The 13,046-nt window shown below is 41.2% G+C and overlaps 1 protein-coding gene across 1 annotated transcript in view; it reads right to left on the reverse strand.

The window, feature by feature from the left end:
* The window catches only part of scn4ab (sodium channel, voltage-gated, type IV, alpha, b), a 75,667-nt gene that overhangs the window by 45,113 nt on the left and 17,508 nt on the right, over window positions 1–13,046 (reverse strand). Inside the window, exons 7-12 of the mRNA XM_071539161.1 lie at window positions 9,252–9,503; window positions 3,011–3,074; window positions 2,772–2,913; window positions 1,904–2,104; window positions 718–814; window positions 123–192 (exon numbers count right to left, since the gene is read on the reverse strand). Coding sequence (XP_071395262.1) covers window positions 123–192; window positions 718–814; window positions 1,904–2,104; window positions 2,772–2,913; window positions 3,011–3,074; window positions 9,252–9,503 — 826 coding nt within the window. The remainder of the gene's footprint in view (window positions 1–122; window positions 193–717; window positions 815–1,903; window positions 2,105–2,771; window positions 2,914–3,010; window positions 3,075–9,251; window positions 9,504–13,046) is intronic.

Consider the following 13,046-nt stretch of genomic DNA (forward strand, 5'->3'; position numbering starts at 1 on the left):
TCCTCTCAGACTCCTCACAGACTCCTCACAGACTCCTCAGACTCCTCACAGACTCCTCAGACTCCTCACAGACTCCTCAGACTCCTCACAGACTCCTCACAGACTCCTCACAGACTCCTCACAGCCTCCCAGCCTCAGCGTGCTTCACCTCCCTCTGGACCTCCTGGTGTCGTCTGTACTGATCATTGTCCACTGGGCATCACATCATACATCACACATAGCTATTCCATTACATTCACACCTCACACACACATCACACACTTTATTACGGCTCCCTGTAGTTACATAGTAACTATTCCGTTATTCAAAGATTAATCTAATTTTTCCAGTTATACTGTTGCTCCTTTGTTGCTGTCACTGCTGATTCATATCTTCCATTGTTCATCTTCCATGTTGTGTCTGCTGAAATATTGGTTAATCATCAGTATTGTATATTCACATGATCATCTATTCCTATTGCCATTGATTCATCACAATTCATAGGTATACTTCTTGTATATACCCCTAGAACTACTGCATCATTTCATGGTTCTTTCCAGGAAACTTCCTAAGAAATTAACAGTTCCTTTCTTGGAAATTATTAGAAAATTGTGGATCTGGAAAAATAAAGCATTACCAAGTTATCTAGTTGTGTGTGGTGTGTGTGTGTGTGTGTGTGTGTGTGTGTGTGTGTGTGTGTGTGTGTGTGTGTGTGTGTGTGTGTGTTTGTGTGTATACCATCCATGGCATTGTGTTCTTGCTCATGGCTCTTGATTTCAGCAGCAGAGTTCTTCCTCGGTGGTGCTGAATCCTGCTTCTCTACACTGTGAGCAGCCTGCAAGATGGAAACACACACATGCACACACTTTTATCTGCTTATAATTAGTTTTCCTGTAGCACTTTTTGATTTGCTTTTATTGAAAACTGTTATACATAAAATGTGTCATTATTAACAATGCAGCAGCTGCATGATTACGTAGTAGTAGCTCTAACACTCTGAAAACTGCCGGTTCCAATTGGGTTCCTCCAGGAACCAAAGGTTGCTCAAAGAACCTTTTGTCCTTTTTGGTTCCTCCAGGAACCTTATATACATTTGGGTTGGTAGAAGAACCCTCATTGCTGAATTGGTTCTTAGAGTCACTGTACATAATACCACATTGTTATCAGTATTATTATTATTATTATTATTATTATTATTATTATTGTTGCTGCTTATGAGCCTCCATGAACCCACAAACCTAAGGGGTTTCTCCAGGAACCTTCCATTTAGAAAAAAGGTTCCTGGGGACACCTTTTGATATCTTTGAAGTCGCACAAACAAAGGGTAATTGTGTGGTTATTCAATAGCTCTAAGCATGCAGTAGGTGTATAGCTACTTGGTAGTAGTATTACTAGATCTAACTATGTATTAATTGTATGGTTACTTAGTAATAGTACTACTCGTCTGGGCAGCGGCTACAGGAAATGTTAGGTTATGCCAGTTCCTAAGAGGCTAACATACTTTTTCCATCCAAGGCTGTCGATGCTTAAACAATGTCTTCAATAAAGACATGAAAAAGGACAATTGTTTCTGTGTATTCTATTCATTCAGATTTATGACTTGGATGAAAATCAGACCACATTTTGGGAGCAATTACTCCAGGAATCCAGCTAATTCCCAAAGGTTCACAAATCATTTTCACAACTGTAACTGTTCAGTATGTTAGTTAGTAGTAGTAGTTTGAGTTAGGAGTAGGGCAAACCTTCCTGCCTCCTCTTCAGCGCCTTCAAGATCTGGACATACCAGGTCTAACAGTTCAGCAGTTGGATTGTTAGTAGTAGTTTTAGTTAGTACTCAAAGCTCTAACTTCTTCCTCTTCTTCAGTTCAACAATGCAGTCGCATTGTTAGTAGAAGCAGTACTAGTTCGAAGTAGTAGATCTCACCTCTTCCTCTCTCTTCTTCAGCGCCTCCAGGATCTGGGCGTACTCTTCTTCTTTCAGTTTGGCTTCGGCGATGGTGGCAGCGTTCTGCTCGGCGTACGCCATGGCAACCACCGCCAGGATGAGGTTGATCAGGTAGAAGGAACCCAGGAAGATGACAACGACGAAGAAGATCACGTAGGTCTTACCAGCTGCACGCAAAGTCTATAGACACACAGACAGACAGGCAGACAGATAGACAGACAGACAGACAGATAGACAGACAGACAGACACACAGACAGACAGACACACAGACAGACACACAGACAGACAGACACACAGACAGACACACAGACAGGCAGACAGACAGACACACAGATAGACAGACAGACACACAGACAGACAGACACACAGACAGACAGGTAGACAGACAGACGATCAGTTAGTGACTGAGTTAGAGTTAACTGTACTAACCAGTTGGACGAGGTCATCAGTCGGAATAGAACCGGTTAGTTAGAGTTACTAACCAGCTGGAAGAGGTTTTCACAGTAGTCATGGGTCATCAGTCTGAAAAGAGGTGGTTAGTTACTTGGTTAGTTACTTAGTTAGTTAGTTAGTTAGTTAGTTAGTTAAGTAGATTTACTAACCAGTTAGAAGAGGTTTTCACAGTAGTCATGGGTCATCAGTCGGAAAGGAAGTGGTTAGTTAGTTAGTTAGTTAGTTAGCTAGTTAGCTAACTGGTTAGTTACTTACTTAGTTAGTTGGTTGGTTAGTTAGATTTACTAACCAGCTGGAAGAGGTTTTCACAGTAGTCATGGGTCATCAGTCGGAAAGGAAGTGGTTAGTTAGTTAGTTAGTTAGTTAGTTAGTTAGTTAAGTAGATTTACTAACCAGGTGGAAGAGGTTTTCCCAAAAGTCCTGGGTCATCAGTCTGAACAGGGCTAGGAAAGCCCAGCCAAATGAATCATAGCTGGTGTATCCGTAGTTTGGGTTTCTTCCTGCCTTCAGACAGACATAGCCTTCTGGACAGACCCTGAACATGCACACATTATTATTAAGATTATCAATATGACTATGAATATTGCTGATATTCATTAATAGAGGCAGCAAGTAGAGCCACATGAACCTACCCAGCATCAGAGGCGTTCCCACACAGCAGAGCATCCAACTGGCCACTCTGATAGTAGTAGTTCGCTAACAGACAGATGGACAGACAGACAGACAGAGAGACAGACGGGATTTTAGTTTAGTTTAGTTTATTTGACAATTGATTAAAATACATTGTACATTATAAATGCATTCTAAAATCATTAAGGAATACACACAAAGTTGCGGTAAGCCTTCATTTTACAGGTCCCTAACAACGTATGAACTATTTCTAATTAGACGTTAACAAAAAAAAACCTATTACACGGTAACGTGGCCGATAATTATACAACAACATATTTGCGTTCATATGTATTTACATAGTACTGGACCTGAAAAGTGAAGCGGGTCTATTTTCTACAATTCACTTCAGTTCAGTTCAGTTCAGTTCAACTTTATTATGATCCCAGAGGACAATTGTTCAATAGGAATTCAATAGGAATTCCTATGTATTTACATAGTACCGGACCTGTAAAGTGAAGCAGGTGTAATTGGACAATAAATCATACAATGTGATCATGTTTATTTTCTTTATTGGCATTTAAATGGTACATTTAAACAGACAGCAGCTTACATTCCATACAGGTTACACGTTACTGTGTAATAGTTTTTTTGTTAACGTCTAATTAGAAATAGTTCATATGTTATTAGGGACCTGTAAAATGAAGGGTTACTAAAGTCACAGACTTATTTCCATTGTGGTCCTGACAGTAGAGCAGGTTGAAGGTGGTAGAATGGTGAGCTTGAAACTGTATTATTTAATAATAAGTTCAACATGAGGTACTTTATTAATAAACATCGAACAAAAAGTTCGGAAATTTGTGTTTGGTAGATTATTTCTCTGTTGTAACAATGCTTCTTGGCAATACATTTTATACCGTTGGAAAGCCTGTTTACTTCCCTTTTAAATGGTGCCTCATTTGTAAGGAACATGCATTTGTGGGATGAGCAGCACAGCTGAGTATGTGGGTTGCGCTCATGTAAAATTTGCCAAATCTTCTCTGCCAATGCCAAACAGCTTATTCTGCTGTTGCTATTGACTCTTGTTTTGAGCTTCCGGTCCCCCAGGTGCTGACAATCAGGTACCTGCTTGGCACCTGATTGGCAGCACCTGTGAGCATGGGCCCTGCTACAGTGGTCAATTGGTGTCTGCTCCAAGAATCGGCATGCCAAGTTTGTCTGATCTCGATAAAGCCTGTGCGACAGGGCGACTTTTGTGGCGGTGTTCCACAAAAACAAGTTGCGGCATTATTTGGAGTGAGCCATAGTACCATCTCCAAACTGAAGGCCAAGTTCCATGAAACGGGGGATGTCAGAGACAGACCGCGAAGTGGGCGTCCCAAGAAGACGACACCCCAAGAAGACCGGTTCCTCACCCTTTCGGCACTTAGGAACCGTAGGCTGTCTTCTACAGATTTGCAGTCAAGGTTTGCAGGACGATATGGCACACGGCTCTCGGCCCAGACGATCCGGAACAGGCCGCACGCAGCCAATCTCCGGGCTCATAGGGCTGCCAGGAGGCCCGCCATGACCTGCCCTTCACCGTCAGGCCCGTTTGCGCTGGTGTCGGCAACACCTGCACCGGAACCTGAACATGTGGAGGAACGTTATGTTCAGCGATGAGTCCAGATTCTGCCTACGGAAGTTGGATCGTAGGGTCAAAGTGTGGAGAAGACGGGGAGAACGCTATGCTGATCGCTGCACCGATAGAGTAACACCTTTTGGTGGAGGCGGTGTGATGGTGTGGGGCGGCATCTCCATCACTGGAAAAACGAGGCTTGTCATCATCGGAGGCGTTCTCAATGCAGAGAGATATCGAGATGAGATTCCGCAACCGGTGGCGATCCCATATCTCCACAGTCTGGGACCGAACTCCATCCTCCAAGATGACAACGCTCGCCCCCACAGAGCGGGGTTTATCAGAGACTACCTCCAGAATTTGGGAGTAGAGAGAATGGAATGGCCTGCCAACAGTCCTGACCTCAACCCAACTGAACACTTATGGGATCAGCTCGGGCGTGCTGTTCGTGCTAGAGTGACCGACACAACCACGTCGGCTGACTTGCGACAAATCCTGGTTGAGGAGTGGAATGCCATCCCACAGCAGTGTGTGACCAGGCTGGTGACCAGCATGAGGAGGAGGTGCCAGGCTGTTGTGGCTGTGTATGGTTCTTCCACACGCTACTGAGGCTCCTGACTGTTAAATTAATAAATTGTAAAATTGCTAATATGTCTTGTTTCTTCCTTGTTACTGATAGACTTCAATCATCCAATCCACCAAACAACACCAAACAAGAGTCAATAGCAACAGCAGAATAAGCTGTTTGGCATTGGCAGAGAAGATTTGGCAAATTTTACATGAGCGCAACCCACATACTCAGCTGTGCTGCTCATCCCACAAATGCATGTTCCTTACAAATGAGGCACCGTTTAAAAGGGAAATAAACAGGCTTTCCAACGGTATAAAATGTATTGCCAAGAAGCATTGTTACAACAGAGAAATAATCTACCAAACACAAATTTCCGAACTTTTTGTTCGATGTTTATTAGCTGGTATTATATAGCAAACTGTTCAGATGAATTTAACAATAATATAATAATAACAGTGAGTAGATCATTTATTAACTTTAATAATTCTATAACTGCAGTGCAGTAATTAATTTTCTACCACTAGGTGAACCTCAGCAACCAGCAGCAACAAGTGAGTATTATATTATATTATATTATATTGGATATCTAGTGTATAATGGGATAAATGTCAGCCCACACCTTCCCAGATCTCTGATTGGCTACAAAACATTTCTGTCAGTGAGCACCTGCCTGTCATCTGAGTTGTCCAATCAGATAGCGGCATCAACAACAACCAATATCACATGCAGGAAGTTTCATGTCTTTCTGCTGAGAGTTGATGCAAAAGCTTTTCTAAAATTATCGCCTAATTCAATCAGGAGAGTCAGTAGAGTCTAAATTCAAATCTAATTTCCATTATAACATTCTGTCTCCTTTCTCCAGTTTATTGATCCCAACTGACATAACTCTATTTACTGTTGCCAATTATTATTCATAATTTCCATTTCACTTTCATTTAATTTTCATTTCATTATTCAACCTATAGTTTCAGTGTCTTATTCTGGTTCATCATCTGTTCATTTGTCCCATATTTTACTCATTATTTTGTCTAGTAGGTAGTTGAATAAATATTTTCAATTTATTATAAAGTCTGTTGTTCTGTGTTTCCTTCTCTGCAGAGAAAAGTAATCCCTGTACTGAAACAATCTCACAATTTTCAGATTGGTGACTGATCAGTAGAACCAAGTAAAGTCTGTTTTCTTTCCTGTGAAGAGTTGGTGCCCCAACGAGTGTAATTGATATCTTGATCAAAACCTTCTATTGTGGTTAGGGTTACTGGATGATCGGATAACAGGACCTGGTTCATAACAGGACCTGGTTCATAACAGGACCTGTGGTTCATAACAGGACCTGGTTCATAACAGGACCTGTGGTTCATAACAGGACCTGGTTCATAACAGGACCTGGTTCATAACAGGACCTGTGGTTCATAACAGGACCTGGTTAATAACAGGACCTGGTTCATAACAGGACCTGGTTAACAACAGGACCTGGTTCATAACAAGACCTGTGGTTCGTAACAGGGCCTGTGGTTCGTAACAGGACCTGGTTAATAACAGGACCTGGTTAATAACAGGACCTGGTTAATAACAGGACCTAGTTAATAACAGAGACAGTGAGACCTGAATAATATTATTGTGGTCAGAACTTTGTCATGTATTAAAGAGCACCTTGCAGGTTGGAGACCCCAGTGAATCAATGTGTAGGAAAATGATGTAGGAACTAGATTTTCATAAAAATATACTTATATATACACTACAGTGACTTCTGGAGTCGTTTTTGTGAGAGAATTTTACTTCCGCATCTAAAAAAGCCAAACCGGAAGTGACGTAACAAAAGGGAGAGCGGTCAAGTTGAACAATAAGAACAACAAGAAATTAATGGATCTCAACGCTAGTTCTGATACTGAAGAGGTTGTAAATGTATATGCATACGCATATGATGGACCACAGCCTTATAATTATGAGCCTGCTAGGCTCCAAGAGACCAGGAACAGACCAGGGTCAGAAGAAATAACGGTCAGAGGAGAGATATTGAGTTGTGGTGTGAGGAGAACCAGTGGAGAACTGGGCAGGTGTCTTGGTGAGTGACCGGCGTTAGCTAACGATATCTAATGCTGTGTTCACATCACAACAGGGGGACCAGACGTCCTGAAAAATTCGGGACAGTCCCAAATTGCGAGCAGTTGTCCCGAATCCCGAATCCTGTCCTGTTTGTGCCGAAAATTAACCGTTATAGTAATTGATAATATGAACAAGCTAAAACGAGAGCTGTCTGTATGCTGTGAGACTCGACTTGACTTGAGACTTGAAGGCAAAAATGCTGAGGAGACCTGACTCGGTGACACGGTAATATTGAAAAATGCTGCACTGAACTATTGTGTCTTTTGGGCGCTGCCAAATTATCATGAACAGGCTAATCAATAACATAACGGAGATAGGCTACGCATCAAGCTGCTGCTGTCACCAGAATAAAATGTAGAAGACTCTAAATTCAAATGAGAGAACCTTTTCATTAAATTGTCAATTAGTCTACATGAATTAGTAGATCAATAGTTGTTTTTACTCTGAATCCGTGAAAATATTCTGATCAAATCACTTAGCCTATGTAGGCTATAATTCCTGCTTTTAGTTATTAAAAAATGTCCTGTTCGTTTTTGTAAAATATGCAAGAGTATTATTGATGTGTTTTCACTTGTTATTGCACTGATTAGGCTATCATAAATAACGGATTATTGATCGTTGACGGATTGTTTTTTAAACCAGATGACGGAGAGTGCAGCCGCCACCGCGGGAGGAGTTTGTGATAAAAATATCCCAAAAAAAATGTGCTTGTAAGCTCCTAAAGCTTAATGACAATCGTAGCAGCTGAAAAGACGTTTAAAATGACTGTAACGTACCTGTCACATGTGCGTAATGGTTCATGCGTCTTGTAAACACAGCCTGGACACTGTGCTTCATATCATCCTCAGAGCCAATCTAAGGTGACTAACAGGCTATATGCCATTGTTCCGACGGCCCATTATTCCGAAACCCCAATAGTCCGAAAAATATCCCTCTGGACCGAAAGCCCATTTGTCCGTTTTCCTGAAAACAAACGCCCATTGCTCCGAAAATACACACTCTCCCTGCAGTTAGAAAGATTCATAGCCTGCAATCAGTCGGCCCTGCTGCCTCCTAATGTTTCACACCCTCTTTCCCCTGGTTGATTGGGAGCATCTGTGTATATATACTGTAGCCTATATGGCTGTCAGAACTGACGTCCGGTAACTTACCAACTACACCACTCCGCTGCTCCAAACATCAGACCATGTGCCTCCATGAAGAAAACGTGAGCAGCTTGTTCTTCTTATGGGGATTAAGCCTCACTACCATCGTGATATCACTACTGCACGGAATGATGCATAATTCCAACCAGGGAAAAAGGATTGTTAGAGTAAATATCCAACCGCGGGGTCCGGCAGCTCCGTTGCACCCGGAGAAGCACATGGCTAATTATTATGCAGATGATGTCATTCTGCATAATAATTAGCCATCTGCTTCTGTTTGTTTGACAAACCATAGAAGATTTAGTGTGAACAATGGACAGATAAAGAAAGATAAATTTGCCTCAGAGTAGATTAATTTCATTATAATTAGTATTTGGAATGTTTGTTTAAATTATAGTTAACCTAATTTGTCTGTCGGACCTCCTGGTCGGATATTTACTCTATCAATCCTTTTTTTTCCCTGCAACTAACTGACCAATGAAAACTTGGTCGACTAAAACTGTTTTGATGTTTGGCCACGTGAGTCAACTGAACTCAGGAATACTATCCCACTGAGCAAAAGACATGATTTCAACGTCGCCTAGACGGCTATGGGCGTTTAGACGTGTTCAGTGGGATGTTTCCATTGAGGTATCAGCTTATATAGTGACTTTCTGAGTATTGATACTTACCCATAACAGAAACTAATGCGCAAGTGTCAGCTTGTATCAGTCCTATCTCGCACTGCGTAATATAACTCCACACTACGTGCTCTACCGTTACCGCAGGAGGGGGAGGCACGAAAACTAGCTAAACCTAACCTGCAAGTTGCTCTTTAAGATTTTTACCGTGGTTGTTGATGTACTCGTGGAAATCTAAGCTTCCTGTGTCGTTACTATGGAAACCAGGGGTCGGGTCGGGATCGACGGTCAGGTTGCCTAGCGCATGCGGAGGCCATAAGACGCATTTCTGTCGCAGGTTTCCCATGAAGAGCTGCAGGCCAATCAGAGCGAAGACGCTGAGACAGAACACTGTCAGGATCATGACATCTGCAAGCTTCTTCACTGATTGGATGAGAGCTCCCACTATTGTCTTCAGACCTGAGAGAGAGAGAGAGAGAGAGAGAGACAGAGAAAGAGAGAGAGAGAGACAGAGAGAGAGAGAGACAGAGAGAGAGAGAGAGAGAGAGAGAGAGACAGAGAGAGACAGAGAGAGAGAGAGACAGAGAAAGAGAGAGAGAGAGACAGAGAGAGAGAGAGAGAGAGAGAGAGAGAGACAGAGAGAGACAGAGAGAGAGAGAGAGAGAGAGAGAGACATAGAGAGAGGGAGACAGAGAGAGACAGAGAGAGAGACAGAGAGAGAGAGAGAGAGACAGAGAGAGAGAGACAGAGAGAGAGACAGAGAGAGAGACAGAGAGAGAGAGAGACAGAGAGAGAGAGACAGAGAGAGAGAGAGAGAGAGAGAGAAAAACAAAAATAACAAAATAAAACAAAATAAAATCACTTGAAGAAGAAGGCCTGTGATGTTGACGGCATCCTGAATTAAATGATAAAATTCACAGACCTCAGATTCCAGCTGGCTATACTAAAACTCTTTAACATCGTCCTTAGCTCCGGAATCTTCCCCGATATCTGGAACCAAGGACTGATAACCTGGAGACAAAACTAACTACTGTGGGATATGATGGATAGATAGACTGATAGACTGATAGATAGATAGACTGATAGACTGATAGACTGATAGACTGATAGATAGATAGATAGACTGATAGACTGATAGACTGATAGACTGATAGATAGATAGACTGATAGACTGATAGGCTGATAGGCTGATAGACTGATAGATAGATAGATAGACTGATAGATAGATAGACTGATAGACTGATAGATAGATAGACTGATAGACTGATAGACAGATAGATAGATAGATAGACTGATAGACTGATAGACTGATAGATAGATAGATAGACTGATAGACTGATAGACAGATCGATAGATAGACTGATAGATAGACTGATAGACTGATAGACTGATAGACAGATAGACTGATAGACAGATCGATAGATAGATAGACTGATAGACAGATCGATAGATAGACTGATAGACCGATCGATAGATAGACTGATAGACAGATAGACTGATAGACAGATCGATAGATAGACTGATAGACTGATAGACAGATCGATAGATAGATAGACTGATAGACAGATCGATAGATAGACTGATAGACTGATAGACAGATCGATAGATAGACTGATAGACAGATAGACTGATAGACAGATCGATAGATAGACTGATAGACAGATCGATAGATAGACTGATAGACAGATAGACTGATAGAATGATAGACAGATCGATAGATAGACTGATAGACAGATCGATAGATAGACTGATAGACTGATAGACAGATAGATAGACTGATAGACTGATAGACAGATAGACTGATAGACTGATAGACAGATAGACTGATAGACTGATAGACTGATAGACAGATAGACTGATAGACAGATAGACAGATAGACAGATAGACAGATAGATCGATAGACTGATAGACTGATAGACTGATAGACAGATAGATAGACAGATAGACTGATAGACTGATAGACTGATAGACAGATAGACAGATAGACTGATAGACTGATAGACAGATAGACTGATAGACTGATAGACTGATAGACTGATAGACTGATAGACAGATAGACTGATAGACTGATAGACAGATAGACTGATAGACAGATAGACTGATAGACAGATAGACAGATAGACTGATAGACAGATAGACTGATAGACAGATAGACTGATAGACAGATAGACTGATAGACAGATAGACTGATAGACTGATAGACAGATAGACTGATAGACTGATAGACTGATAGACTGATAGACTGATAGACAGATAGACAGATAGACTGATAGACAGATAGACAGATAGACAGATAGACAGATAGACTGATAGACAGATAGACTGATAGACTGATAGACAGATAGACAGATAGACTGATAGACAGATAGACTGATAGACTGATAGACAGATAGACTGATAGACTGATAGACTGATAGACAGATAGATAGACTGATAGAATGATAGACAGATCGATAGATAGACTGATAGACAGATCGATAGATAGACTGATAGACTGATAGACAGATAGATCGATAGACTGATAGACTGATAGACTGATAGACAGATAGACTGATAGACAGATAGACAGATAGACTGATAGACAGATAGACAGATAGACTGATAGACAGATAGACTGATAGACTGATAGACAGATAGACAGATAGACAGATAGACAGATAGACTGATAGACTGATAGACAGATAGACTGATAGACAGATAGACAGATAGACTGATAGACAGATAGACTGATAGACTGATAGACAGATAGACTGATAGACAGATAGACTGATAGACAGATAGACTGATAGACTGATAGACTGATAGACAGATAGACTGATAGACAGATAGACTGATAGACTGATAGACAGATAGACTGATAGACAGATAGACTGATAGACAGATAGACAGATAGACTGATAGACAGATAGACAGATAGACAGATAGACTGATAGACAGATAGACTGATAGACAGATAGACTGATAGACTGATAGACTGATAGACAGATAGACTGATAGACTGATAGACTGATAGACAGATAGATAGACTGATAGAATGATAGACAGATCGATAGATAGACTGATAGACAGATCGATAGATAGACTGATAGACTGATAGACAGATCGATAGACTGATAGACTGATAGACAGATCGATAGATAGACTGATAGACAGATCGATAGATAGACTGATAGACAGATCGATAGATAGACTGATAGACTGATAGACAGATAGACTGATAGACTGATAGACAGATAGACTGATAGACTGATAGACAGATAGATAGACTGATAGACTGATAGACAGATAGACTGATAGAATGATAGACAGATCGATAGATAGACTGATAGACAGATAGACAGATAGACTGATAGACAGATAGATAGACTGATAGACTGATAGACAGATAGACTGATAGACAGATAGATAGACTGATAGACAGATAGACTGATAGACAGATAGACAGATAGACTGATAGACTGATAGACAGATAGACAGATAGACTGATAGACTGATAGACAGATAGATAGACTGATAGACTGATAGACAGATAGACTGATAGACAGATAGACAGATAGACTGATAGACAGATAGACAGATAGATAGATCGATAGACTTGTGTGCTGTTAAGATTGGCAAAAAACACACAGACTTCTTTCCCCAAAGCCGGGGGGGGGGTTAGACAGGGATGCAGCTTGAGTCCAACCCTCTTCAACATATACATCAATGAATTGGCAAAGACATTAGAACAGTCTGCAGCACCTGGCGTCACCTAGGAGACACAGAGGTCAGAGGTCAAATGCCTGTTTGCAGATGATCTGGTGCTGCTGTCTCCAACCAAAGAAGGGCTACAGCAGCACCTTGATCTTCTGCACAAATTCTCCCAGACCTGGGCCTTGACAGTGAATCTAACCAAGACAAAAATTATGATATTCCAAAAGAAACCCAGCCCCCAGCACCACAAATATAAATTCTTTCTAGATACGATTGCCTTAGAACATACAAAAAACTCTACCTACCTC

Source organism: Centroberyx affinis, unplaced genomic scaffold (assembly GCF_046629955.1).
Source record: "Centroberyx affinis isolate AG114_WGS23_722 - 3 ecotype Tasmania unplaced genomic scaffold, CSIRO-AGI_Caff_v1 ptg003416l_1, whole genome shotgun sequence".
NCBI lineage: Eukaryota > Metazoa > Chordata > Actinopteri > Beryciformes > Berycidae > Centroberyx > Centroberyx affinis.